The sequence below is a fragment of the Mauremys reevesii genome, linkage group 19, assembly GCF_016161935.1.
Source record: "Mauremys reevesii isolate NIE-2019 linkage group 19, ASM1616193v1, whole genome shotgun sequence".
Classification (NCBI taxonomy): Eukaryota; Metazoa; Chordata; order Testudines; family Geoemydidae; genus Mauremys; species Mauremys reevesii.
In genome coordinates, this window is record NC_052641.1 from 17564240 (window position 1) to 17592229 (window position 27990).

The window sequence follows — 27990 nt, forward strand, 5'->3', positions numbered from 1 at the left end:
TGCCCACATTTTCCTCGATAGGTGGTGCTTCCTGGTTGGACTACATTTCCCATGGTGCACTCTGATTTTCTCTCATGGTGATGGGAGGTGGTTGCATCATGAGCACCTGTAACCATGATGCACTATGGGAGATGTAGTATGTGGAAGAAGCCTGTCCCAAAGAGGAGAACAGAGACTTGAGGAAATTAAACTACAACACCCATGAGACACCACAGTGAGCTATCCAAAGTGAAAGATTTCAGTTTTCAGGTGTTTGGGGGTTTTTTGGACAAAAAAACAGGCACTTTTTGAGAAAAATTTCATTTAGTTGAAACCCCAATCTTCCATAAACAAAAAATGTATTGATGGGAAATTTTCAACCAGCCTTGTTAAGGTACACTTTGAGAAGAGCGTGAGCTGCCTGGTAAAGCTGCTGTCTGTTCTTCTGCTTATCTGTGCCTAGTTGGATGACAACATCCTGGGGCACTGTATTTATGAAGAAATGAAAACCCTCTCTCCAAAAACTACCAAGCCAAGCATCAATGTACTTTTGCTCACTGACCGGGAAATAGACTGTGATGCTGCACCAGAAAAACAGTTGTCTAAACAGACTGCCCCACAGCTCCCAGGTGATGACAATTTTAAATGAATGAGAGGTTGAAAAATGGCAAGTGAGATTTTTTTTGTTTAAAGGTTTCCTTGGCAAAGGCAGCCAAATTCTTCTTTGTGAGACTGAGATGCTTTAAGAGCTGCCTTAAAATTAATCCCAAACATGAGTCTAGCTCCAAATGAGTGGGACTTGGCAGGTCTGCTGCATACATTATCTTGAAATACAGGCAGGAGTCATGTGGTGATCGTGGTTTTTCTGGTCAATTCTGATTCTCCCACCCCCATCCCTCTGTCTTTATTAATGTTTCTTTCAAGCTTTAGCCTGTTGTATTGTATGTGGAGGTGAAAATGCCTAAAGTCAGGCATGCACAAAGAGGCATGACTTGCAGTGTTGTAATATTTTGCTTGCTAAAGTACATTTCTTTTTTAAAACAAGGTGTTTGCGTGTGAGGGGTTTGGAGGATTGTTAATGGGGTGTAGAGTCTTTCCCCCTCAGGTCACTTTTTCAAGTCCAGCAGTGGCTGATGGCTGTTTCATAGACTGCGGTAGATTTTCAAAGGCACAAATGGTAGCTGGCAGCTTACTAAGCAGGTTAAGTCCCATCTTCCAAAATGTCTTAGCCCAAATTTTGTTGTAAGTCAAAACTTGGGCTAAGACACTTTGGAAGACGGGACTTAACCTGCAAATCGTACCCTAAGCTCTGGGGCAAAAACTGTCTTTCTCTGTGTCTTACACAGCTAGGTCTGAGTACATTCTCAGCACTTAACAAATAATAATGGTAACCAGAAGCCTAGCTATGACCCTCCCCCACCCCCATGAACTTTGTGTGTGTGGATCAGCTGCACCTGGGACCCCTCTTTCATCATGATACTTTGCCCTTAGTAGTGTCTTTCCGAAGAGGATCTCAAATAACCTTACAAACATTCAGGAATTATGCTTCAAAAGGCACCTGGTAGGATGGTATTTTTGTCCTCACTTCACAGATGGGTGAACTCAAGTAGAAAAATGAAGACATTTGTTCAGAATCATAGAATATCAGGGTTGGAAGGGACCTCAGGAGGTCATCTAGTCCAACCCCCTGCTCAAAGCAAGACCAACCCCAACTAAATCATCCCAGCCAGGGTTTTGTCAGGCCTGACCTTAAAAACCTCTAAGGAGCCGCTCAGTGCTGATTGCCTGTCCCCTGCTTTAACAATTATCCTGTGCCCCTTCTCCTCATTAGCCCAGTGTGGGGGCTGGTCTCACAGGGAATGTTTGACTCATGAACCACACCCACACCAGCTAAGGGAATGGAGTTTGTGCTTGTGATGGCCAGGAGTACGACAAGGCAGGGCAGGAACATGAGCTGCAGGTAACATTCTTCCTACCGCTAGCTGTTATGGGCATATAAGGAACGGAGGATAAGGTGCATAGTGACTGTGGATTTGCAAGCATCTCTTGTCGTTGTATACTGTCGCTGTGCCGGGTGGGTATTATGGATGGCCGGGTCTCCGTACAGTAGTACAAATAAAATATAATAGGTCATGAGGTGGTGAGTGTGGAACTGGAGATGCACAGGGTTAGAGTGAAGAATATCTCTATGGAACGGTGATCATATCTCTAGAAGGAAGCTTGGTTCTGGGCACAGGAACATTATGATTGTTGTTCTGATTTAATATTTGTATTGCAGTTGTGTGCCCAGGAGCGCCAGGCATGGCCCACAACCCCTGGTGCAAGGCCCCTTGCAAACAGAACAAAAAGGCACGGCCCAAAGAGTTTATAGTCTAAGTAGCCAGCAAAGTGCCTGGGAGCTCCAGCAGGACGAGAAAAAAGATCATTGTTAAGGAGCGTGTGGTTTTTCAACAAAGGACCACAACCACCAGGGGCCTGTCATTGATCTGTAGCCACAATCCAGAAGTAATGATCTCCTCAGTGAACCAGATCAGCCCTTGGAGCAGAGAGGATTTTAGGAGGCCAGCATAGCAAAAGGCTCAGAGAGATGTTGTAGAATTGAAAACTAGGACATGGAGGGGTGATCTCAGCTTGCTAAAGCAAGTAGAGTGCTATTTCCAGGACAGTGACTGCTGAGGCTCAGGAAAGGGCACTAGGAGCGCAGGCTATGCTGAAAAATATAGGACTGTTATCTGGCTCTGGTAATGGTGGGATAGGGTGCTGCTTTATGTCTAAGACCTTGTCTGCACTATTTTTCAGACCTGTAATTCTCTACAGGTGCATCACTAGTGGTGGTAGCACTAGTAGAAACTAGTACAGATTAGGTTCCAGCATTTTAACAGCTGTGCTGTCTAGCGCTGCTCCGAGCAGGGTTAGGAGGGATGGCGCTACAGACCTCTCAGCCATGTTTAAACTAGAGTCTCCCCCAGTGGAGCTGGGAATTTATAGTCCCCAAAATCTCTAGTGTAGACACAGCCCGAGAGAGCTGATCATGAACTGCTGACATGTCTAGGCAGTGAAGACTATAGATCCTAACCAAGCAGGGGAGAGGGAGCCAGCCCACTGGCCAGATGTTGAAGAGTAACTTTGGGCAAGTTCTTCTTTGTTTACTTTCATTCTGAACTGAGACCTAAACCTCAGCCATGAGTGCCCAGGCAAATCCCCACTGCATGGTGTGTGTGTTAGTAATTTGAAAGGGTTTAGCAATACGGTAACACCAGAATGGGTATATCAACATGTTCTAGCAAACACAGCTTCCTATTGACTTGTTAAAACATTTGCTGTTTATCAGATTTTGCTTTTAAACTGTCTGTAACAGTCTGGGAGAACGTCTGTCAAAATCCCTTCCAGATGTGAAGGTGCTACCCGATACTTTGGCTATAACCTGGGCCCTCGCTCTTGCTCAGATCAGATTAGCTGAACTATTGTGAAGATAAAAATACCAATAAAGACATGCAAACATATATGCATATAACATTTTCCCCCAAACATTCCTGTCTACCTTCAAAATGAGTTCTTATTTAATGATCAAACTCACAACCTCTTTATAAATGTTTGCTACATTAGAAAAACCCAGGTAGCAAAAGGACAGGCGGTATATGGTTAATACAGTGCCAGAAGCAGCATGCCTGTGGTTTTCTTAGTGTTACTAACTTTTCCCCCATTTTTCTAATGCTCCTTAGAGTATGGTGCTTCCAGACACATTCGCACTTTTTAAGAAATTCAGATTATGTGCACAATTTTAGGTCAGAATTCGTTCCCTAGCATTAAAAGCATGTGTCTCAGATAAAGATGATTAGTTAAATACTTATTGAAAGACTGTTATAGGTTTGGGGCTGTTTCTAATGGCATGTAATATACAGACATGCTACCTTGTTAGCCTCCAAATGAAGCTTCAGTTTCACAAAATATTCTAGGATTAAAAAAGAAAAAATCATCTAGCTCAGTGATGTCGGTCAGATCATATACAATCTGATCCAGCCCCCATTGTAGTCAGTAAGGGGTTTACCACTGACTTTCAGTAGAGCTGGATCTATAATCTTTGTGAAGTGCACGAAGCACTCCTTGATGAGTGAATCTCTGTGAGATGTGCCGCCCTAAACCAAGACACTGGATCTGAATACTCTAGTATTTGGTTTTGGGAGGGGTGGCTGGGTGGGCCGGAGGGATGGGGTCGGTTTAATAAATGGAACCTGGATTTGGGTCAGAATTTTGCAGCTGCTCTAGTATCTCTGTAATGGGCCAAATGAGAAATGAGGTCAAATAAACACTCTTGAATGAAGAGGATTCCAAATTTGATTTTGCAGCTTGGACGTGGCTCTAATCAAAATCTAACGAGCAAGCTCTGCTACTTGTATGCTGTGGTATTTGTGCACCTCACCATCTTTAACGTGTTTAGCTGCGTAACACCCCTGTGGCACAGCAAGTATAAGTGACTTGCCCATGGTCACACAGGAAATCTGGGGCCGAGCAGGGAATTGAACCTGGGTTTCCTAAATCCAGGCTGGTGCCTTTACTCCTGAACCATCCTCCTTCTCGAAAAGTCTCCATTGTTGCAGTCATCTGGGCTAATCACTACAACTAGCTTTATGAATGGATTTGATCCTCCTTCCTGGAAAAAATTAGAAGAAAATGTAGCTGTTAAAGGAACAACTTGTAGTATTTTGACTTTCGTTTGGTTTTTAATACTGCGCGTGAAGATCGGTTTCCCTCGGAGTAGGATGCCGGACTGGTGGGGATTCTTTGGATTGTCTTTGGATCCCCGTGCAGGAAGATGGTCCGTGTCCAAGGTGGTAGCATGGGAATGCGGTGCAGGTACTCAATGAACGCACTCAGCTTCTGAGATAAAGGACCACAGCAGCAAATCTGTGCCCGTGTTGATATTGTCACGAGTGTTGTGATTTGGGGCCCCTGTTGTGGGCACCTGGTGAGAAAAAGCTCGGCTCCCCGGGAATTTGGGCAGAGCCGTCAGCAGCTGTGCTGCTCATACCACAGGCGGTTATACCAGCAGCCACAGCCTGCCACCCCAAGTTGCCTCTGAGCAGGGCAGAGCTTTTGAGCAGGTGCAGGACAGGGGAGTACAACTGTGGGTAGTGGAGGGGAGAGCCCAGGGGAAAGCCCTCCCTTGCAGGCTGCAGACAGAGAGCAGCTGCTGGAACCTGCCAAGGGCCTGGAGGCTAGAGCAGTGGGACGGCTGTAGGACCTTGCAGGAGAAGCCTGCCCAGGGGTGAGCGGAGGCTAGCGGATTGGGGAGGTATGGGAGCCTGCCAGCAAGGAGCTGGGCCACAGAGAGGGCCCTGGGAGCTGGGGCCTGCATTTTTGTACATGTACATTTCATATGCATTGAAGGTTGAATTTTCAACCTGTGTCACGCACACATTGGGAATGGACACAGGGAGTTACAAAGCAATAGAAAACAGACCGAAAGATTGTCTATTCTTTTCAAACAAATCTCCTCATTTTTAGCTCAATCTTAAGATTTTTTTTCCCCGATTCTGACTCATGATTTTTACACTCAGGGGGACTGGCAGGGCCCATGGTACATCTAGTACCATTTTTGAGGATCGGCTCAAAAACGGTACTAGATGTAAATGGCTCAGTCACTGAGATTTACGGGCAGTTTACACAGTTCAATAACAAAATTAGAAGCATTGGCAAACTTGGTAAGTGAATTATCATATGTGCTTCCATTGGAATTCCAATTCTGTAGTCAGTCCAACTCATGCAACACTAAATTTAAAGGGCTACTGGGAATTGCTACCAACAGGTAAAGATGATCCAATCTTGCAGACTGTATAGAATGTTTTGGATATTAGATTACCAGCCTACCTGTATGCTGCAATATCTAATTCTCAGTCCAAACTCCAGGACGCTACACACATGCTCCCAAATTGCGGGAAATTGGTAATCTCATCTAGATCAATATCAAGAGGGCAATAAACATTTGGACAGGGAGTCAACTGCTAGGGGGTATGTGCCTCCTGCATCCCATTTTATGCTTCCTCTTAATTTTACTGCTTGTTGCATGTGTTTTTTTTAAAAAAAACCCTGATGTCAAAATCAGACTCAATCCTATCTGGATGTCACTGTAGCTAAATCTGGAAGCATTAGAGACTAGCAAACCAATACTGGATTGGTATCACTTTTCAGAACAATGTAGTAACATCTGTTCTAAATCCAGCCCCTACGCTGCTCCATGTATTTTTACAGATAGTGGGACCTTTTATTCTTATACTTAAAACCGTCTATTTGAAAGCTTTTATTATTTCTGTATCGCTGCACAGTATATAGCGAATCCAGTCCTGCATGCTGTATGCACCCAAAACTCCCACTGAAGCCACTAAGACTCTTGGGTGAACCAGGAATGCACAATCAGGCACCATTATATATGGTTTCCAGTAGTGATGGGCAGCGTGGCTGAAATGCACGAGAAACAACAGCGGAGGGGTGTGAGGTGTGAGGTGCTGCTCAGTGGTTTGTGGGGCTGGTGGTGAGGTTTAGTGCATAGGCCTGGAAGGGAAGGCCACGTGTCAGGAATTGGGGTGTACTGACAGAGGTCTGAGCGAGCCCCTCATGTGGTGCTTCTCACGGTGTCCTGGCTGTCTCTGCTTCTCTCAGTCGCTCAGTTCCTTGAGGACTCACATTCACGCTTGAATTTTGAGGGAATTAAAAGCAGGATTTCTCTAGCCTTGCACTGGAGAGAGCAACCTTTCCTCAAGTGTCCTGTTCCATGCATAACCTTGGGTTGTTCTGTCACTGTTCATTACAAGCTTGTATGTCACTGCTCAGAGTGATGGACCTTGGAGGATACCGTGGTTTAGAGGATACAAAAAAAAAAAGTTAGGAAAAAAAATAGACCCTGCTGTCTGTGAAATAATGCAGTGGATTTGGCTGGGTGTCTGCTGCACAGAGAGAGGGGTGGGGAACGATGTGTGGAAAAAACCAAGCCAATCTTTCAAAGCCCACATGCTGATAAGACATTTTATGGAGAGCCCAATATATCTGGCAGCAGAGACTGAGATTATATGTCTTCACCTGGCTAGTCCTGCTTCACGCACCCACAGGGACCTTTGGAAGATAACTGGGGGGGGGGGGGCGATCTCACTCCCATTGCCCGCTGGGAGCGGGATCAGGTCCTCATTGCACTTCCAAATGACACCTCTCACCGCTGAGTTTGTGGCCTCAGTGACCGCAGAGCATTGGCAGTCGCTGCACTAACCTGTGCAGTGAGAACCCATTTTACATAACGGAGGAAGGGCTAATAATTGAACTAGGGCGGGACCTGGGGTCTGGCCAGGGGGGTTGCTGTGTCCTCAGGACCTTCCCACTGATTCTGAAGCTCCACAGCCCCTGCCTCCTTCCCTCCCACTTCCCAACTGCTGTCCACATCTCTACCCCCGAGTGCCTCTCGGTCTCCTTCTCCCTCTCCCGACTGGAATCCTCTCTTTCCTGGTGCCTAGCCCATGGGCTTGGAGCAGGCTCCCCGTCCCTCTCTGCCAAACGCTCTCCCTCTCCAGCTTCAGAGCATTTTGAAGAGCCCTTTTGTTCCACAATGCCTGCCAGCCGCTCCCTGGCTGTGCTGTACCTCGCTGGGCCATTAGGTTGAATCCTGCCAGGTGCTGAGCATGGATTTGAAGGGGATGTTGAGAATGGCCAGCACCTAGCACGCTCAGGCTCTTAGACTTAAACTCTTCAGGATAGAGACTTTTTGTGATCGCCCGGGAAGGGTGGGGTCTCGTGCTCTGCATAAAGGTCTGGGGGCCAGGAACTCCTGGCTTCCAATCCACACTCGGACACTGACTTCATCTGAAGCTTGGGGCCAGTCCCTCCCCATCCCTGTGCATCAGTTTCCCTCTCCTTAGAATGTGGCTAATGACGTGGACAGAAGTTTGTGAAGGGCTTTGAGATCCACCACGAACCAGTGCTGCACAAGTGAAACGCGTTATTATTTGTATCGCCGCCAGGGGCGGCTCTAGACATTTCGCCGCCCCAAGCACGGCGTCATGCTGCGGGGGGCGCTCTGCCGGTTGCCAGTCCCACGGCTCCGGTGGACCTCCCGCAGGCGTGCCTGCGGAGGGTCCGCTGGTCCCGCGGCTTCGGCGGAGCCGTGGGACCAGTGGACCCTCCGCAGGCATGCGCCGAAGGCTGCCTGCCTGCCACCCTCCCGGCGACCGGCAGAGCACCCCCCGCGGCATGCCGCCCCAAGCACGCGCTTGGCGAGCTGGGGCCTGGAGCCACCCCATATCGCCTAGGGGCCAGAGCCCCATTGTGCTGGGCCCATTACCCTGTAAAATGGAGCTAATACATAGTCCCGTCACAGGGGTGGCGTGAGGCATGGGAGAATGGAGGGTGCCCTGGATGCTAAGCATTATTGACCGCACTATGTACTGCAAAGCACCATGTCTACCTGCTGTGCCGGATAAACATAACACCGAACACGTTTTTCTCTGGCAATAGTATGAGCTGAGCTGACGCTCTCAGCTGGGAGGGTTGGTTCTAAGGGATCTCTCAGGTTCTGTCTCCGTCCCAGCTGAACTGAGTTCTGGGCGTTTCCTGCTCCAAGGGTGTGACTGAAACCGCATTCAGTAATGAATACAAAGCCCTTTAAAAACTGCATCGGAGACTCCAACTCTGCCTCCCCTTGCAGGAAATGAACTTGCATCCCTCTCGATAGCTTCTTGGGGAAAATGCTTTGTGGTGCCCCCAGAAGGTCAATGAATCCAGTCTCTTGGGGGGCCAGTGGCGCTGACGAGTTGTAGAGAGGCGTGTGCCCTGTCATGAGCCCGTCCCATTTAATTCTGTGGGCGGGTGTCTCTAACTCCTCTGCCTGAGGAGCCAGGACCCAAGCTGTACCGAGCTGGATTGTGCTCAGTCCCTGCTCAAGTGCCTGGCAGGGGAGGTGGTTTCTTCGCCTTGCACACCTGTGCTCAGGAGAGTGTAGAAATTGCTCCTTCCTACCGCTGACGGGGTGCCACACCACTCCAAAAGGGAGGCGCAGAGGAAACGGGGGAACAGGGCCGTAGCCTCTTCTCACCTGTCAGCAGAGGTGGCCAGAAGCAAAGCAGTGAAGCCTCCTGAGCAATGAAGCCTTCACATTCCTGAAGCTCAATCTGTTCCAGAGCTCCATCTGCCCTCAGTGTGGGGACGTGTAGATGCTCCAGCCCCTAGAGCTTTGTAAGTCGAACACCAACGGCTGGGAAGGAAGCAGAAGCCAGTGGAGACCGTGGAGCCTCGATTGGATTGTAAATTCTGTGGGGCAGGTGGCCATCTTTGTTTGTTCTCAGAGTAGCAGCCGTGTTAGTCTGTAGCCACAAAAAGAACAGGAGTCCTTGAGGCACCTTAGAGACGAACAAATTTATTTGAGCATAAGCTTTCGTGGGCTACAGCCCACTTCATCGGATGCATGCAGTGGAAAATACAGTAGAAAGGAGTATATATATATATATATATATATATATATATATATATATATATACACAGAGAACATGAAACAATGGGTGTTATCATACACACTCTAACATATATTACATTCAAAAACCCAGTCGGAGAACACTTCAATCTCCCCGGTCACTCGATTACAGACCTAAAAGTCGCAATATTACAACAAAAAAAAATCAGAAACAGACTCCAGCGAGATCTGCTGAATTGGAATTAATTTGCAAACTGGACACCATTAAATTAGGCTTGAATAAAGACTGGGAGTGGATGGGTCATTACACAAAGTAAAACTATTTCCCCATGTTTATTCCCTTCCCCTACTGTTCCTCACAACTTCTTGTCAACTGCTGCAAATGGACCATTTTGATTACCACTACAAAAGGTTTTTTTCTCTCCTGCTGGTAATAGCTCACCTTAACTGATCACTCTCATTAGAGTATGGATGGTAACATCCATTGTTTCATGTTCTCTGTGTAAATATATATCTTCCGACTGTATTTTCCACTGCATGCATCTGATGAAATGGGCTGTAGCCCACGAAAGCTTATGCTCAAGTAAATTTGTTAGTCTCTAAGGTGCCACAAGTACTCCTGTTCTTTTAGTTTGTTCTGTGTGTCAGGTGTGTGTGTGGGAATCTGTGTTTGTCCAGCGCCTCGCATGGCGGGGTCCTGGTCTGGGACTAGAGCTCCTAGACTCTACTGCAGTGCAGATAACAGGGAAAGACACTCCCTGCCGGAAGCACCCCTCAGCAGAGAAATCGTGGCATTATGCACCAGCTGTAGTGCCTCCATGCACCTGAGCAGTAGCCGAGAGGCGTGATAGTGGCATGCTGCACATCTGATAAGGGCAAATAGGAAAAGAGGAACCCTTTAAAACCATCACTCTGCTGAGCCAGGCTGTGGGTTTTACACAATTTAAAAGACAGGGCGGTGCCTCTCCCCGCACCTTATTTATCCCTGGATGGGCTCTGCACCCCATCCACATACGGAGCAGTACATGTCTGCACGAATGAGAAGCTAACTCCGCACGAGTAAAGCTTGCAGAATCTTCCCCTGTATCAGCCACACATGGTGCCTGTGCCCTGTACACAGACACAGAAGCTCTATTAAATTAAAATGCAGAATCTCTCCCATCTAATTTCTTTTTCCTTATCCGCTCCCCCCCTTAAAAAGCCCAGGCAGTTTGGGCTGTGAAACCCAAATGCCTTTTGCAGCGCCAAGCACGGATCCCATAAGTAATATCCCAGTGTTGGAGAATAAGACATTATATGAAGTAGACGGGGAGCTATAAAGACGCTTTAAAAGGGGCAATAAAAGTTTTGGGTTTCATATCGTCTTACCGAAGAGGAGAATAACAGAGAGGCAGGAAATTTCAGTAGCAGACATGACAAAGGTCACAGCACTCAGACTGCACCTTAGACAAAAACACCTACTCTTATGAAAACAGCAAGAATTTTTGGCAGAGGCTCAAGAACTGTTACAGGCAAAGCTCTCCACCGCGCTAAAAGGTTACAAGAGACTGTTTTGTCTACGTTGCTGTAAATGTTTATAATATTTCTCTGCGTTTGTATTGCATGGGATATCCTGCCTCCGAGATACAGAATTCGGCTATTGTGCCTCTCATAAGAAAGCCTGGGCTTTGCTTGGTAAAGAGGGGAGCGGGTTTGCTTTGTTCTGTTATCTGTTTATAGGAAATATTGGCCCCCGTGTTAGGGGGATGGCACCATGGGTATTGTACTGCATGTCAGCAATGTATGTGGGGCCTGATCCTGCGCCATTTAAACCAGTGGGAGTTTTGCCTTGATTTCAGTGAGATTGGGATCAAGCCCTTATGGCTGAGTCCTACAGTCCCAGCTCTGCCCTGGCATGGGCACATCTCCCTTGACATCAGTGGGGTCGTATTCTGCTCTCTCGGCTACCTTGGGGCAATTCCACTGCCGTCAGTAGAGTTGCACTGGCACAACCAAGACCAGAATTTGGCTGGGTGAGGATTGCAGAAAGCAGCTGCTTGTGTGGGCTGGGGGGAGGGGAAGCTCCCAGAGACATTGGGGGAGATCCTCAGCGGCTGAAATGGCCGGTGAGCACCTTGCTGTCCCCAAGAAGCAGACAGGGCCACCTCGCTGCCATCTGTGCCTTTGAAAATCTCCCCCCTAGTTTTAAAGCTCAGCGGCCGTATTTTTGAAAGCGGCCTCTGCTTCCGGCTGCCTCGGTTTTTGGCTGTCCAACCTTGAGACCGATTTTTGGAGGTGCTGAGCTCCCACTGGCTTTAACCAGACTAGGCACCCATTAAAATCAGGCCCAGGATGTCTCCCGTTGGGCATCCAGAAGTGGAGATGTGCAGAATTAGTGGGCTCTTTTGAAAATGCCCATGCTTGTGCTTAAACTGGCTGAGGCCCCAGGCCCTGCTGCAGCAGTTCAGATCCCCAGGGATGCCCCTGCTGTGCGTTCCGAAGACGGGCAGCGGGGTTTTCTCTCTGGGGCCCCAGACTTCAGGCCCCTGAACGCTGGATGTTTTGCCATGTTTTTTTGTTTTGCTTTGTTTGCCAAAGTCCTCTGTGCATCGGCAAACCAGGGACAGCCTGGGCAGCAGCAGAGCCAGCTCCCCCCATGCCGTCCTGCCAACATAGAGGGCTGCTTTTAAGGCCAAGAAGGTCCCACACTGTCCCCCTCACAGCATTTCCCCTTTAGCAACAACAGCATGGAGGGTGGGTGGGTGGCTGGAACAGACAGAGATGGAATTGAAGAGTAGTTTGTGCAGAGTGGTTTGCAATGTCCCAAGCAGTGGGACATCTGCTCCTTCCCTGGGGTGAATTATCCCACACTCTTTGAGAGCTCCCTGCTGGGGAATGTCCCCGGATGGTCAATGTAAATTTCCCTTTCTGCTCATTGTTCCTGGCTGACTCTCTCCACGGCGCCACCCTCGATAATTCTTCCGCCTCCTTTGTGTTTTAAACTGGCGTAGGGTTAGTCCAGCCCCCTTTGATGCCGCTGCACCGAGCTTGCATGTTTGCATGAAGCTTTCCAAAGGCACAAATGGGAGGTGGGGTGGGGGTGTGATTTCCAGATGCAACAAAGTGATTTAGGAGCACTGGTGTCCTTGACTTTCACTGCGCTCCTAAATCACCTTGGTGCTGTTGAAAGTCTCACTCAAGACTCCCAGCTCCCACTGATTTTCAATGGCAGCTGGACTCCTTATCTGTCCTTTGTGTCTTTTGAAAATCTCCCCCTGAGCTCCTTTAGCCTCTTTAAATCTTTATCTCCTAATCGTTTTGAATAAAGGGTCAGGTTTTTATAACCTTCTGCTCCTCTGTGTCCCTTTTAAGGAGGCAGTTGCTATTCCAAGCCCCCCTTGCCATATATTACAGCAGTTGCTAGGGTAAGTGCTTTTTTTTCTTTTTTTTGGAGGTTTGCACAGTCAGTGCAGATCCCTGTTGCATCAGCACAAGGGGGAAAAAGTCCCTTGCCTGGTATTTTATTAGTATGCAATAGACCAGTTAACTTTTTTTAATATAACACCTAAATACAGGGCAGGTGTGAGCAGGGCAGGCGTGAGCGGAGCAGCAGCTCGGTCGGCTCATGCAGCTCTGCCGTGCTTTCGCTTATTTGCCCTGAGTTTGCCAAACTGCTTGTTTGTTTGTTTGAAATACAGAACATATTTTGAAAGCATGTCTGAATCCTCTGCTTTTATGGATCCATTTGTTTCCTCGCATTCAGGAATCATAATACATTGCATTTATGTAACAACTCTTAGCAAGGGCATTAGAGTGTTTTGCGCACGTTCTGTCCAAATAATTGGCCGTCTCAACCGTATGTATACAGAGCACCTAGCAGAGGGTGGCCCCTCAGGCCTACCTTAAGAAGAGTACTGTGTCTGTATTTAAGTGATAAATGTCTGTATTTGGAACTCTTTCATTGGCTCCAGTTGATAGACTCAGTAATATGTGTTGTTTTCCCCTAAAAAATGTGGCCTACATTTTTTTGAAAGGGACTAGTGATTTTGGGGGCCTAACTTGAGACCGTGTAAAGGGGCCTGATGTACAGAAAATACTGAGCACCCGCCCCTGGAAAATCAGACTTCTTTAAAGTGTCTCAAAAATCCCGAAAATCACTAGTGACTTTTGAAAATGGAGGTCTGTAGAAGGCACATGCTGTTTGGTCCAAATGGTCCATAATACACGTTTAGTAGAAAACTTTAATTAGGTAGGAACTAGTCTACTTCCTTGTGCTACAAGTACATGTTTTAAAGCCTTCCATAAAAGGTTTTCCTCCCCACCCCCCTTAAAAAACACAATTGCAGAATGGGCAAGGTAAATGCATGCAAATGGTTACTTTGAAATTATTTTTCTGCAGCCTGCTCATAAATCCAGCAAATTAAACTACAGCTGATGCTCTGCCCAGAGCTCATGCTTATGGTGACGCTGATTGTTCATACTGCAGAAGCATCTAGGGTCCCCAGTCAGGGTTCAGGGACTCTTTGTGCTAGGTGCCAGAACAATGGCAATCTGTGCTTCAGAGAGCTCACAATCTATGGTTAGGACCAGGTGCAGCAGGTGAGTAAAGCGACAGTATCCGGATCTGAACAGGGGTTGGGAAGTCTTATCGTCCCACTTCTACAGATGAGGAGCTGCGCCAGAGAGAGACCGAGTCACTTGCCGGTGGCAGACCGCAGAGCACCTGCTTTCCAATCCAGCAGCGTAGCCACAAGATCATCCATTTCCTAAGCAGGAGGCTGCGGTCCCTCATGCATGGGAAATATATTCTGTTTGGGTGCAGTCTTCTGTTTGTTCATTGGCTACGGACGTTTGCATCTGACACAGATTCCTGCGGGCTGAGCAGTGTTCCTTCGCAGAATGCTCCTTCGGATGCTAGGCAGGAATGCTTATAGTGTGCTGCGGGTAAGAGCCCTCCTCTCCCTCGAATAACCTTGAGACCTCCATGTGCTCTAACAAAGACATCTGAGCCATCGAATGGGCACGCCAAGCAAGCTCTCGATGGGAAAGGATCACTTCAAAAACCATGCTTGCAAGGGACAAAATGTGAATGCCCGGTGAGCATGTCTGCAACCCAGAGGCCATACAGCACGGGGCAACCAGGGGACCCACCATGCTCATCTCTTTGGAAAACCACTTGTATAGGTGTCTGCTTGAGTGATAAGCTGGGAAATGTAGCCCTGCATGTGCCCCTTGCTGTAGGCACAAGACGATGGGATGTCTGTGTGTACCTGGAGGCAACAGCAGCATTGGCGGTACCTTGGCAGCACCAGTCTCTCAGTGGCGGCTGGGCCCGTTGTGCTTTTTCATTTCTTTGTGTTTTTATTGGAAGCACATTCATGTTTGGTTGTCGCCCTGCAAGCAGGAGGCTGCTCTGATGAATGACCCCCATGGAGTTCTGTTCCCAAGGCACCTAGGCTGAAGGCAGGCCTTCAATGGACATTACTGTATATCAATACTACTCTAATTGTCCATGACATATAGTCTTGGCTTTTCTCCCAGACAGTCTAAATTAATCATACACTTCTGCTAGAGTAAATAGTCTATTCGATGGGATGTTATAGGGTTACAGCTCTTCCCCGCCCTTCCAGGAGCTTCTTTCTGTGCCTCTAATTTTCCATGTCGTTTACATACTAATGAGCTTCTGTGCAAGCGCACCTGGTGGCTGTGTGAGCCAAACGGGTTCGCAAGCACAAAGTGCCCAGTGTTGCCGCTCACTCGGAGGCGGAGTGGATTTGGCAGAGGAGAGGATGTAGCCGGGGGCCAAACCCTTCAACTTCTCATTCGCTTGGGCAAAACTGCCATTGACTTTGCCGAGCAGTTTGGCTGAGTGAGGAGTGAGTCTGAGTGAAGCCAGAGCATTGGGGGTTTGCTCAGTATTTGCAAGAGCTCCAGGGACCCACTGAGAGAGTAGACGGGAGAGCAAAGACCTGGAGGCTCTGTGCACCAGAGTTCCGAGCTAGGCTACCCGTGCCCCCCACCCAACCCTGCCAGTGCCCCCGCAGGACCTGCAGAGCAGCAGGCTGGATTCAGATCCACCAGCTAAGGTGTATATAGCCTCAGCTTTCAGCCAGCCTCCTCGGTCATTCAGGGCCATGGCCTTTGGGCCAATAGTCATGCTGCTTTTTACACCTGGGACAGTCTCCGTCCTCTCTCCTCCTTCACATTCCTCCTCAGTCAATTCCTCACAAACCTTCCCCTCACCCCTTCTGCACAGTTGTCTTCTCCTGTGTTTGTCTTGCCTTATTTAGGCTGTAAGGTCTCAAGGGCAGGGATCCTGTCTCCTCAATCTGTGTAAGGTGCCCTGTACATTCGTGGCTCTCTCTAAACGTCTAATAATGACATTAAGGCTCTGGTATCTGTACCCAAATCACAGTGTTAAAGGTTCAGTTGGGCCATACTTACAAAAATCAACATGTTAAACATATAATGTTAAAAGAAGCTGTAAATAAAATAGTAAATTTCTAGCAAAAATACAGGCTCTGTTATTTCAGTGTTACAAAAAGCAAAAACCCACTCAGGCTTAGCAAACTCACACTTGCAAGTGTGCAAAGTGCAACATTAACGCTCATTTCCAAAGGCAAACGAAATGTGATGCCCCATAGCGAAATGTGGCCCACTGAACTCTCTGCGGGAGGCAAAGACCTGCTAGATTTACTCAGTAGCCAATGGACAGGATCACTTGCCAGCCAGAACTTCTCTAAGGTGGACAAAAGTTTCTCTTTGGGGAATATACACACAGTTACGGAGAAAGTTATCAGCTGGCTACATGGACACATGGAAGCTTCTGGTATGAATGATGGCCAAGAGACAAGGCCTTTCAGGTTGAATAGGACCAGTTTTGTTCATCAGCAAATTAAAAATTTGTAACAACCTGCATTTTGGTGTGGGGAGTGGCAGTGTAATTCTTTTCCATCATAGGAAAAAAAGCTTCACAGCTGGCAACTTGTTTCTGGTCATGATCCCGACTGGAATAAAGAGTGAGGGCTGCATAACTTTTGTATGGTCCTTCAAGGTGGTGAACAGGTGTCTGTTGAGATACAGATGCCCCAGTCTCCAGGCAGGGGGAGAATCTTATCACACGCAGCAGCAGAGAGTGGAGCAGTCCAGTTTGGCTGGGTTTCCTGCATTCCCTGCCTTCTTGTTCACCTTGGGCAGCAACAGGACAAAGGACATGGCCAAAGCACAATGGTAGAAGCTATGCACGTAGGTGTAATCCCACTCCTGCAACCAAAGAGACCGTCAGTGAGAGTTTCTACTGCTGGAGGATTTGGGTCCTCTCTGGGTTCAAGATTTTCACATCTCTGAAATTTTAGTATATTTCATATACACCCAGGACAGATTTAATCCCATGGTTCTCTGCCCTGTGACCCCATTCAGCCTTTTTTCCTTCACTTAGTGCTTTGCTATTTGAAATTCAAGCTGTGCTGCTTAGTTGTGATTGGTCAAATAAATCACATGGTATTATTTCTGTTCCCTGACTGGATGAGCAATGCTCTTATAGGGCCTGATCCATTGAAGTCAGCAGCAGTCTTTCCATTGACTTCAGTGGACTTTGGATCAGACCCATCAGCAGATTTCTGGTGTGAATGCCTGCTGCAGAAACCAGATTTAAAACGAGTTCTCTGCCACTGAACTACCTTTAGCTTTCTGCTGATGCTTGGATGTGCGTGCTGAAAGGCTGCACTCTGAGGGCCACTCATGCTAGTAAAGACCAGTCACATGGATGCTCACAGAAAGGGAAAACGAAAGGGAGGTGGACTGTTTGTGTCACTTTTTGCTGAGCTCTGGCTGGCTGTTGCTGCTTGAGCTGGTCTCTGGTGTAATTTCACCCTTATGGTGTGAACATATTTGCTACTCGTGGTCTCCCACAAAGGAGCTGTGTCCAAATAGGCTCACAACTACCTGACCCAGTGTGGTTTGCCTCTGCAACAAGACCAAGTTTCCAAAAGAGAGTGGCTTCTATTTTGGCCAGGATGAATGCAGAGGACTCCTGAAAATGGGACCTTTATTCAGGTGCCTCAAGGGGAGCACTGAGCTCTTTGGAAAATCTCACCCTTCGAGGAGCATCACTGAGAAATGCTCGGTGTACACGGTCTACCCATCCCCTCTTCTTTCACCATGTTACAGGCCATCTGGGCAATACTGGCCATGCCCACCAGCTCAGGAATGAGATCCTGAGACCTCTGCCTCCCCTCAGTGTTGAAAAAGGGCTTCCAGCCTTAAACAGGCAACGGTGGAAAAGTAAAGTGGATTTAACACCGGCAGATTTGCACATTTCCCTGCTCTTGAATGAAGTGTTTCATTACGCTGCTTAGGAGAAGCTCAAGCAGAAGGAAGGAGGAGATTGTGGATGGGAGGGAGGGGAATTTGTGCCAAGTGACACTTTTACATTCTGCTAGAAGTTGCAATTACTTAAAGCTTTGAAAAATAATCTTCTGGCATCCCTGTGAAGTCGTATCGATTTGCTCCCAATGCACAAAATGGCAGTAACACAACAGCTGAACACATGCTCAGCTAGAGGCTGTGTCGGGAGTGTTATCTCATTCCTCTCCCCTTTCCTTCATGGACATTGGTGACGTAGGTCCAGGTGAACACTCTAATGGCTGAGTGGTGGCCCCACCCCTTCCTCCTCCAGCAGGATTTCATATGGGGCCCAATCCATTATGTGGCCTCTGCATATGTTTACTGGATCAGGCCCCACACATGATGTAGGCAGATGAATACCCGGCTTCCCCTGGTTCATGAGTTGCTCTGGGGCTTAGGCGGGAGATAGGTCTCCAGACGCTTAGGCTGAGGCAGCCACACGCACGTTCAGAGGCAGTAACATGGGCACCGAGGGAGCCTTCACCTGACACTGAGGTGCAGAGTGACTTAGGCGCCTACAGGGTTTGGTGGGAGTCTTGGGGATTGCAGGGAGCCAGAACAGCCAACACCACTACTCAGCACAGTGTCGCTCAGGTGAGCCTCTGGCAGTGGTTTTTCTGTGTGAACTGGACACCTGTCCGCTGGCACCTGGACTAAGACCCACTGACTAGGCAATCATTTTAGATGAATTCTGGCCTGGGCTGGATTCGAGCTAGAGATCCTCTTACCCTGGGAATATCCTTCACACCCTGTCATTATCACCGTAATTTATTGTGCAAACAGGTACCTCAAAAAAGAATCTCAGCATGAGTGCTAACGCCCCAAAGCAGAAGCCTGGGCCTATCTGTTGCGTGTAGACGCTCTTCTCTGGGTACAGGCCTCTCTTCTCTTTCATCTTCTGCAGCTGGAAGGGAACAGAAAGCATGTGAAGCCCTTTCACCCCACGTTCTGTCTCGCCGTTCAGCTTCTGAAAGATCCCATGCAATTAAAAAGCAAACCAAGCAAAACCTCTGATAGTGACTGGCTGGTGGGTTCCTCTCTTTGATCCTAAAGCTCTTAATGCCTGGAACCAGACCACAGGTTCACTTGAGCAGAGACTATGCTGGATAGTGGACAAAAATGTCCTCTGATTAAAACACCCATCCACGTATTCATTTGTGATCGAAAACTGGAGTTTAAAGCCAGCTCTTTGGAGCTGAGAGGTCCCCAGTGCCCTGGAGATTTCTGCCAGAGGCACTGACTATAATTTGGGCTTTAGAAAGTGAACAGGATAACTGAAAAGCAGGCAGTTTAACTGTGGGCATCCCATCCTTGTATGCAACTGCCCACAGGAGTGCCATATATTATTCTAATGCCAGGATATTCTTCATCATTCTCTTTTCATGGGTCTTTCACTGCCAGGCAGGTGTGTAAGCAGACTCCATATGTCCATGTCCCATCTTCATGGTGGCCAATCCACTGAATGGCTTCCCGCCATGAAGATTGGACAAGGACATATGGAGTCTGCTGACATACCTGCCCAGCAGTGAAAGACCTATGAAAAGAGAAAAATGAAGAATATCCTACATGGCACCGGTAAGAGAGACGTGTTTGGTTTGAAGTTTTCACAGGACCATGGGGAATGAGGCAGTCTGGGTGAAGGGCCATCTTTATCTCGAAGGTATGTTGGTTTTTCAGGATTGGGGTGTGAGGCCTCTAAAATGTGCATGGAGAACAGTACGCTGGGGATGGGTGAGCCATGAGACTTCTATGGGTTGGGCAGGAGGCTGGTCTTGTGTTTAAGGCAGTGGACGGGGATTCAGGAGCTCTAGGTTGAATTCCCATCTCTGTCACAGACTCCCTGTATGACCTTGGGCCAGTTACTTAGTCCTCTCTGTGCTTCAATTCCCATCTGCAAAATGGGGCTGGCTGCTGCATGTCTAGTTGTAAGTCTTTGGGCCAGGGACTATGTGTTTGCATTGTACAGTACCTAGTACAATGCGACTCTGATCTTTGTTGTGGCTTCCAGGGGCTCTGCAGTAATACAATACATACGAATAAAGGCGTATTAACTCTCTGCAGGGCTTTAGGTGAAGGTTAGTGACATTATTAACTTGGGACTTGGCTCACTGAATTTCCCATGATGCTTGGTGCTTACACAATCTATGTTCTATCAACTTTACACACACACACTCACTCTCATAACTCTGACACTCTCTCTAATAAATCTGACCTGTGGCAACCTATGTTTTGCGGCATAATATACCCTTTGGAAGGCCACTGTTTTCTTGTCATCCCCAGAAGTTGGAAACCACGTTGTGTAGCCTTAAAACAGAATCAGGCCTGTGTTTGTTCAACCAGAATTATGGCTCTGCTGTACCACCTGTTTTTATGCAAATCTTCCATTGATTTCAGGGCAATTTATCAGACCACACTACCTCCTGGTTATTGTAAAAACTCCATAAATATATTCTTGATGACTAGAAACATAAGAACATGAGATCCATTAGAGTGGCTCAGACCAATCAAATCTGGCAATTATCACAAAAGCTTTTTGTTATTTGCTCGCTTTCCGTTTTCATTGAACAAGAAAGGCTATTTATTCTTCTCATAGAATAACCCCATTTCCCTTCTGAATCCAGCCCCAGTGTCATAATGCACAGCAGACTTTGGTTTAGAAAAGAAAATTATTCCCCCTGCAGTGTCTTCTCTGTAGCTTGAAAGCTTTACTGGGAAATTCCCAATCTGTTTTTTGATGGTAGCCTGAGAGGTGGGTACAAGCAGACCTCAGGGCTTACGTGGGACTGATGTGGTGGATAGAACTCGGCAGCTTCTCTGTCCAGAAGTGACTTTTAGCCCATGTAAAGTGGCCGGCTTACCCATTTCACGGTTATCACAAGGATGGCCGTCCCGATTGGTCCCGAGTAGACGCCATATCCCCACCGATCATGGTAAATCCTCACTGCTATAGTGAGCACGCCGAACATCACAAAGGTCGACCTTTTAGGCTCATCGAACTCTGCCAGAGCTGGAAGGCACAAACCAAAGTGAGGATCAGAGCATCTAATCTTCCATTGCTTTGATTTTGCTCCAGATACTTGGTGTTTCTGCAGCACCTTCCATCCAAGGGTTCACTTTGGGCTAAACATGGCTGACAGAAGCCCTGAGAATTTGACCCTAACCCCACCGCACCTTTATTAGGTCGGTATTATTATACAGTGCATGGGGAAAGTGAACTATAGAGAGGCAAAGTGGCTTGCCCAAGGGTGGGCAGGAAATCTCTGGCAGAGTTGTGAGTAGACCCCAAATCTCCTGACTCCCAGGCTCTCTGACGGGGAAAAAAAGGTAATTTAATGTTTCATGAAAATGTTCTACCCAGCAGGTTAAAATCGCATCGAAGAGTACTGAGATCACCAGAGCTACTTGCCTCCAGGCAAGCAGGGGTTAAGGGGAGGTTAGCAGAACACCTGCCGGAGACGCTGCAAAGCTTTTGCACAGAGAGTGAGAGTCTAGCTGCAGACAGGGCTTTGGTGCACATTTTGGCGCAATGGGGACATACTGAGATTCCTAAACGTGTCTTACACAGGGGACACCAACTGCTGTCCAAGAGGATGGTGATCGATTGTTCTCCACGTCCCTTGAAGATAGGACGAGAAGTAATGGGCTTAATTTGCAGCAGGGGAGATTTAGGTTAGATAGTAGGAAAAACTCTCTAACTCTAAGGGTAGCTAAGCTCTGGAAGAGGCTTCCAAGGGAGGTGGTAGAATCGCTGCCATCGTAGGTACAATGGAGCGATCTAAGACCAGGTAGTTCTAAAGCACCTGGCCCTCTGCACGCAGAACAAACAGGGCTAGGAATATTCATCCAGGCTGATGGCCCACTCAATGCTTTATAATATTTCACGTGGCAGCTTTCCCAGCTGACAAACTGCCCAGGAGCAGATCAGTTAGCACTGTGTAGCTGGCTACCTCCTTCCCCTAAGTCATCAATTACAGACCGAGAGACGCAGTAGGAAGCTGGACTCTGACATTTTCTGCTTGTCTGTCAAAACAATTAAGGTTTGGAACGGCACAAGACTGCATTGTATTGTACTGGGCAGTGGCACAAAGGGGGTATTTCCCATTGTCCCACATGGTGGCCTGACATAATTGTGATTATTATTATTTGTGTTACTGTGCTGCCTAGGGGCCTGAGTCATAAGCTAGGACCTTATTGTGCAAGGGGCTGTACAAACACAGGCACACTAACAATATTAGCCACGACGATCATTTCTTCCCAATAAAGTGCTATGAGGAGATCCAACTGCAGAAACCTTGTTAATAGTTTAGGCAGAACTTAGGCCCTCTAGTTCTTTAGTACCCTAGCGTGAGACAGGACTTGCTGTGTTATCTGTAGGGAATATAAACTGCACGATTATTTCAGACCCACGGCTGTGCAGACAAGCGCTCACATGGCTCAGAGGTCTCGTGTGTGTGGCTTTCCAAGGTACCTCTGCAGAAAGAGACAAAGGGTGAAACTTTTCAAGTGTCTCCGAGATTTAGGAACCTAAGTTCCATTTTCATAAGTGACGCAGGCACTCAGGAGCCTGCATCTCATTGAAAGTCAAAGGGATTGAGGCTCTTAAGGGACTCAGTCCCTTTTGAAAATGGAAATGAAGCTTCTAAATCAATTAGACCAGGAGTGGCCAAATTTACTGACCCTCCGAGACACCTACAATAATCTTCAGAAGTTCAAGAGCCACAAGACACACACAACCAGCCCCAGGGGGTGGCACCTGCCGGGGCCTGGGGCTTCTGCCCCAATGGCCACCTGCGGGGCTAAAGCTCTTAGACACCTCTCCCTGCAGGGCAGAAGCCCCGAGCCTCCCCCCCCCCCCGTCTGGTAGGCAGAGAATGGGGGTGTGTGGAGTGGGAGCTCCGGGAGCCGCACTTTAACTGTAAAAGAGCTGCATGGGGCTCACATGACTTAGACACTTCTGAAAGGTTAAGATTTCCAACGATGATGGGGAATTTAGCCACACCGCTCCCATTAATTCCAGTGGGACGTGTGTCGCTAAATTCCCCTAGTTCAATTTGCAAGCGCCAACCAAACTCCAGAGGTTTTCAGGGGGTGGTGATTGAATTCACTTTCCCAGGAGATCCTGGGGAGCGACGTAATATTCAGTTTTCCAGGACAGGCCAAGGCACTCGAGACAACTGAGCCAGTGGTTCAGGCATGGTAGGATCTCTAGCTTCCTCCTTATTCTCTTCACTTTGAGTCCTCCGCCCTAACGACTTTGCACCATCTTCTACATGGGATCCTATAGGGCTATTCTGGCCCTGTCCACCCTAAGATCTGAATCCTGCTAACTAGCTCTGGATGCAGCATAAGCTGCACAGACACCTGCTTGAAGTTTGGAACCTTGAAGTCGCCAATGCAAGTAAATTATTAGAGGCTTTTGTTTAGCACAGAATCAGGTAATAACTGATTAAAAGTTATGGATCCCAGTGGGCTTCATGCTTTTCCAGCTTACCCAGCTGTGTTATGGCTGTCCTGGATTTGCATTCCAGGAAACTTGCCCAAGGGTCTGTACGTACGCACACGTGTGTTCAATCTTTACAAGCAACATGGTGAAAAGCTATCCCGCATTTCAGTCACCACACCTGCTATGTCCTTGGATCACATTTTTAAAGGGATAAATGTCCGCATTTTAATTTGTTTCCCTGCTGGTCAATAGTTTAAACCTCTTAGTTCTGATTTTTTATTTTTTGTACAATTCAATAATAAAGCAATCAAGTTCAACCTAGCTGCAGCCAGCCAAGATATATAGATTAAATCTCACTTCCCTTGAAATTGCTATAGTCTAGTGGAGAATGGCCCTGGAATCTTATTTGCCTATTTTTTTAAAGTCATCACTAAGGAGAGTACAAACACGATGGATAGATTAGGAACCAGTTGAACCCTGCCCTTGCTACTCTAACTGTTGTTGAGTTGAGCTCAACCATATTTGTGAATAACTTTTCTCACACTCATTTTAACATACGGAAGGTTTATCATGTTCCTTGTTGTGGGGTGAAGTATTCCTGTCCCCCTCTTCTGTGTTAATGCTGCATATGGAAAGCAAAGATTGACCAAGTCATCCTTCCATCAAAAGAGACCAGAGAGGTGGGGATAAAATGGTCTCAAGGCATGTTGGGAATGTGACTGTGTAAACTCTCACTTGAGCCTTGGGAAGGTTGGTAGAGTTGAGTGATTTGTCAGTCTTTCATGTGACTCAAGGTAGAGAGTATCTATTCTAGAGCTGGTTGGAATTTTTTGAATGAAACTTTTTTTGTTAAAAACTGGCCTTTTTGCCAAAATGAGAAATTCTTGTGAAAAAGTTTTTTCAAAGAATGTGTGGACAGTTTCGGAAAGGGAAATTTTTGTCTTTTGTTTTTCTTCATCTTTTGTTCTTTTTTTTTTTTGCCCTTTCTTTTCCCTTTATGGAAAAAGGAAAAATAAAGGAGGGAAATTGGAAACATGGGGGGGAGGGACGGGGAGGAGAAAATGAAAACGCTCAAAACCCACAGATTTTAAATAAAAAAGGATAACGATATTTTTTCCATTTCCCAACTCGCTCTGATATTTCCTCACAGCCAAAATCAGGCCCTGACAAACCAGGGGGATTTATTTGTTAGAAGAAATAAGTTTTGATTTGCTTATGTATGTTTGCCAGAGTTTGAAGAAATGAGCCCTGGCATAAAAAGATGTGCTTAGGAGTTGATAATGGTGGTGGACATCCATCTGTGGGCTTCTTGGCTTCCAGGGCGAGGAGTGTGGTACAAATACCTAAACAGACCTGTCAAGAATCAGTGCTTGTCTCCAGATCCAGAGCTTTTCCAGCCATTCTTTAGGAAAGGTACTGTCTATTTGTTCTGAGTTTGTACAGCACCTAGCACAATGGGACCCTGACCTGTGATAATAGGCCTGAGGCCCTAGCACAATTCAAATCATAGGAATCCACAGCTTGGGTTGGGTTCCGTAAGGGAACATTTCAAGTTGGCTCTGATAGTTGCGGGTCAGAGGAGACAGCATCTCTCTCATGACTGAAGCACACTAACCAGTGTGACACAGACACCAACAAGTCCTGTACCTAAAACACCAACCCACAAATACGGCAACATGTTAAGAACCGATAGACTCATGCTTACCCATCAGTGATACCCAAATGGACAAAGCCGTCCCGTAGATGCTGAAATACTCCAGGATATCATATCGCATGAAACACAGCACTGACAAACCAGGTCCATCACATGCATGGTAAATCTATTAAAAAGGATAATTCAAAGGCACGTTACAAATGAAAACATGACCATGAAATTTGTTAGTTTCCATTGTATCTTTGCTCCTTATCAAGCCATAAAGTCTTGAGTCAAAGCCCACTGAAGAAAAAGGAGGCTCCCTTTGATTTCAGTAGGCACTGGATCAACCCTAAGGGTATGTCTGACACTGCAACTAGAGGTGTGGCTGCAGTATGTGTAGACATACCTGAACTAGCTAACTCGAATAACAATAGTAATGAAGCCAGCTAGCTGCTCAGATACATAGCCAGGATCCTGGGCAGGCTTGAACAGCCCAGATCAAATGGATACACGTGTTGCAGTCACATCTCTGATTACAAAGTAGACAGACAGTAAGTCAGCGGCCCAGTCAGGACCAGAACCCAGGAGTCCTGATTACAGCTGGGTGATTAATTCAATAATTGATTCAAGAAATGTTGCCTTTATTCCTGTTTGCGAGTTGCCCGTAGACAAGCATCCTTTTTGCTAATGAATTCATTGTGCAAAATCATTTGCTGAACGTCTTGGACTGTGACCAGTTCATTGCCGGAACCTGTGAGTGATGACCAAAGTGTTTTGAACAGAGACACAGATTACACGGTGAGCTTCCTTTCCCTAACTCTCGGGATCAGGTTTCCGGTGTGAATGAATTTTCTGGGTGAAATTCTTCCGCAGGCAGGGGTCAGCCCACAGCTGATTTACACTGTGTCCTAGGCCTTTGTGCTGTTTCTCCGTATAAGGGCGAGTTTCAACCTCTGCAGCATTCCCTTAAAACTCACTGGTTCAGTGGACGTTCCTGCCCGTAAACTCATTCGCTACAATATTTGCAAAATGTTTTCCTGCCCAATGCCCAATGGGTATGAGCACAGGCAAAGGAAATTCACTGGAAAAATCCAAGGCATATTTGTGGGAATTCTTTTGTCGTAAGTGTTTGCCCAGCTCTGGGTTTCTTCCTCTAACAATTAGACTCCACTAGGTCCCCTCTGCTAGCAGCGAGATGCTTCTCAGTTCCTGATTTGGTCTCTTACCCATTTGGCAACAAATGGACCTTAAGGCATGTTTGCTGGCGTTTCTCTCTGGGGATCCCAATATTGTTTATGGTGAGAATTGCTGCAAGTTCTTCAGCCCATTCTCTTTTCTATGGCAGCTTTTGCCATTGAGATAACTTTCCCCCCTGCTTGGTGCTGGGCTTTGAGATAGGGAGGGGAGAGCTGGAGAGAGCATTTCTGGCTGAAGTAGAAGCACTTGTCTAAGATGGACAGATGCTTTCACTGGTCTGAAGAATTTCCTGTGGGGGAGTCCGAGTGGGACTATACAATGCTGCAGCAGCTGCAACACTGCGTTGCTCGTCCTGACATACTCTGACAGCCCTGGCAGCTGTCTCCCTTTTCTTACATTTTAATATTTTGCATCTTCAGATTATTCTCCCAATCCACCTCCTATTGAAGTCCTTGGCAAGTTTTCTATTGGCTTCAGTGGGACTTGTAATAGGTCCTAAAATGGTGCCGAATGTGTTTACGTGGCATGGGACAATTTTATTAGCCTGTCTGGTAGGTTTTTAGATGCTAGTAGGATTTTTTCCCCCTGTTAACAAGGCTGGTCTTTATAGTGAGGGATGAGCATGATCCTGTGGATGGAGCATTGGACTGTGCATCTGGAGACATATGTGCTACTCCTAGCTCTGCCACCGATGTACTTTAATGATGCTGGGTATGTCACTTAGCCTTCCTGTGCCTGCGTTTCCCTACATCTGTAACATGGGCGTAACGATTCTTATTTGCCATTATAAAGTGCTTTAAAATCTATGATTAAAAAGGCTAAATATTATATTAGTTCAGTTATTGGGCATGGTGGACGAAATCCAGTTCTGTTCAGGTTCTCATACCATGCTCATCCCCATGGTTTCTTAAAGGTAACTATGTTGATGATGCGAATTCTGTTCTGTATAGTTAAGCAGTGTGTGTATATAATAACAGAGTGAACAGTTGTGCAAAGTCCTACTCACCTGCATGACTAGAGCAAGTGAATTCATTATTTCCGTGTGCGCATGTGAACAAAATAGCTTTCCTACCCCCATTATTATCATGGGAAGGGACAGCAAATAGGTTTTCAGTCTAGGCTGGTACAATTTCAAGACTGTTCTGCCAGACTGGGAAGGTTGATAATCATCTTCCTTGATAATTCTGTGGCATCTCCCTCAATCTTTCCTCTGCTACTCATAAATCCCCCCCTTTCCAGCATTAATTTACACCATAATTCAGCTACTGTAAAATCAGTAATTCCACCACATGCTTTTGTCTAAAATTACAAAACATCAGCTTACTTTAAATACAGTTTAAAACCAAAAGACAGGATGGCCCCTTACTAATTGTAATAGAGAAATGGACAGACACTACCACACCCTAAATGTACAATTACGAGAAAGGATTCAAATATATTTCCCTATGATCACTGCTCTGGGTTACCATAAACTGAAGAATCTCATTCAGGACACTCAGGGCAATACCCAGTGGGAAACGCATCCAATAGTGGATATTTTTCAGCTACGTGATACGGTATGTTCCCTCCCAGTGTATGGTGTTTTCATCAGACTCCCATTAGTATTTCATAAGATTCCTGTTTGTTTGTTTTTAAATCTTCCAGCCACTCGTATGTTTATTTCCCTATGGAGCCTCTGCAGAAAAGGGGTAAATTAGCACATTGCCCACAAAACAAACAGAAGGAATTCTTACCGCAACAAAGAACATAGTGAAGAAATAAACCATGGCTTCCATGTGGAATCTTCGCTTGGCTGCAATACTGATCGTCGGGAGGAAGACCAGGCTGCTGATCGTTGGGAGAAGAAGCTTGGCAACTAAGGAACCCATTGGGGGATGGGTGAAAAATGACAGGAAAACCCGG

At 46.9% G+C, this 27990-nt stretch overlaps 2 protein-coding genes across 4 annotated transcripts in view; one reads left to right on the top strand and one right to left on the bottom strand.

Annotated features, from left to right (window-relative positions):
• ADAMTSL2 (ADAMTS like 2) overlaps nucleotides 1-27990 on the top strand; it is a 101513-nt gene that overhangs the window by 13374 nt on the left and 60149 nt on the right. The gene's annotated exons all lie outside the window — the stretch shown is intronic.
• Nucleotides 16523-27956, bottom strand: MYMK (myomaker, myoblast fusion factor). The gene is made up of 5 exons (XM_039507081.1): nucleotides 27822-27956; nucleotides 24961-25075; nucleotides 20671-20819; nucleotides 18600-18716; nucleotides 16523-16669 (listed from the first exon to the last, which is right to left on the bottom strand). Exons 1-5 carry the CDS (start codon nucleotides 27954-27956, stop codon nucleotides 16523-16525), a joined length of 663 nt encoding a protein of 220 aa, XP_039363015.1.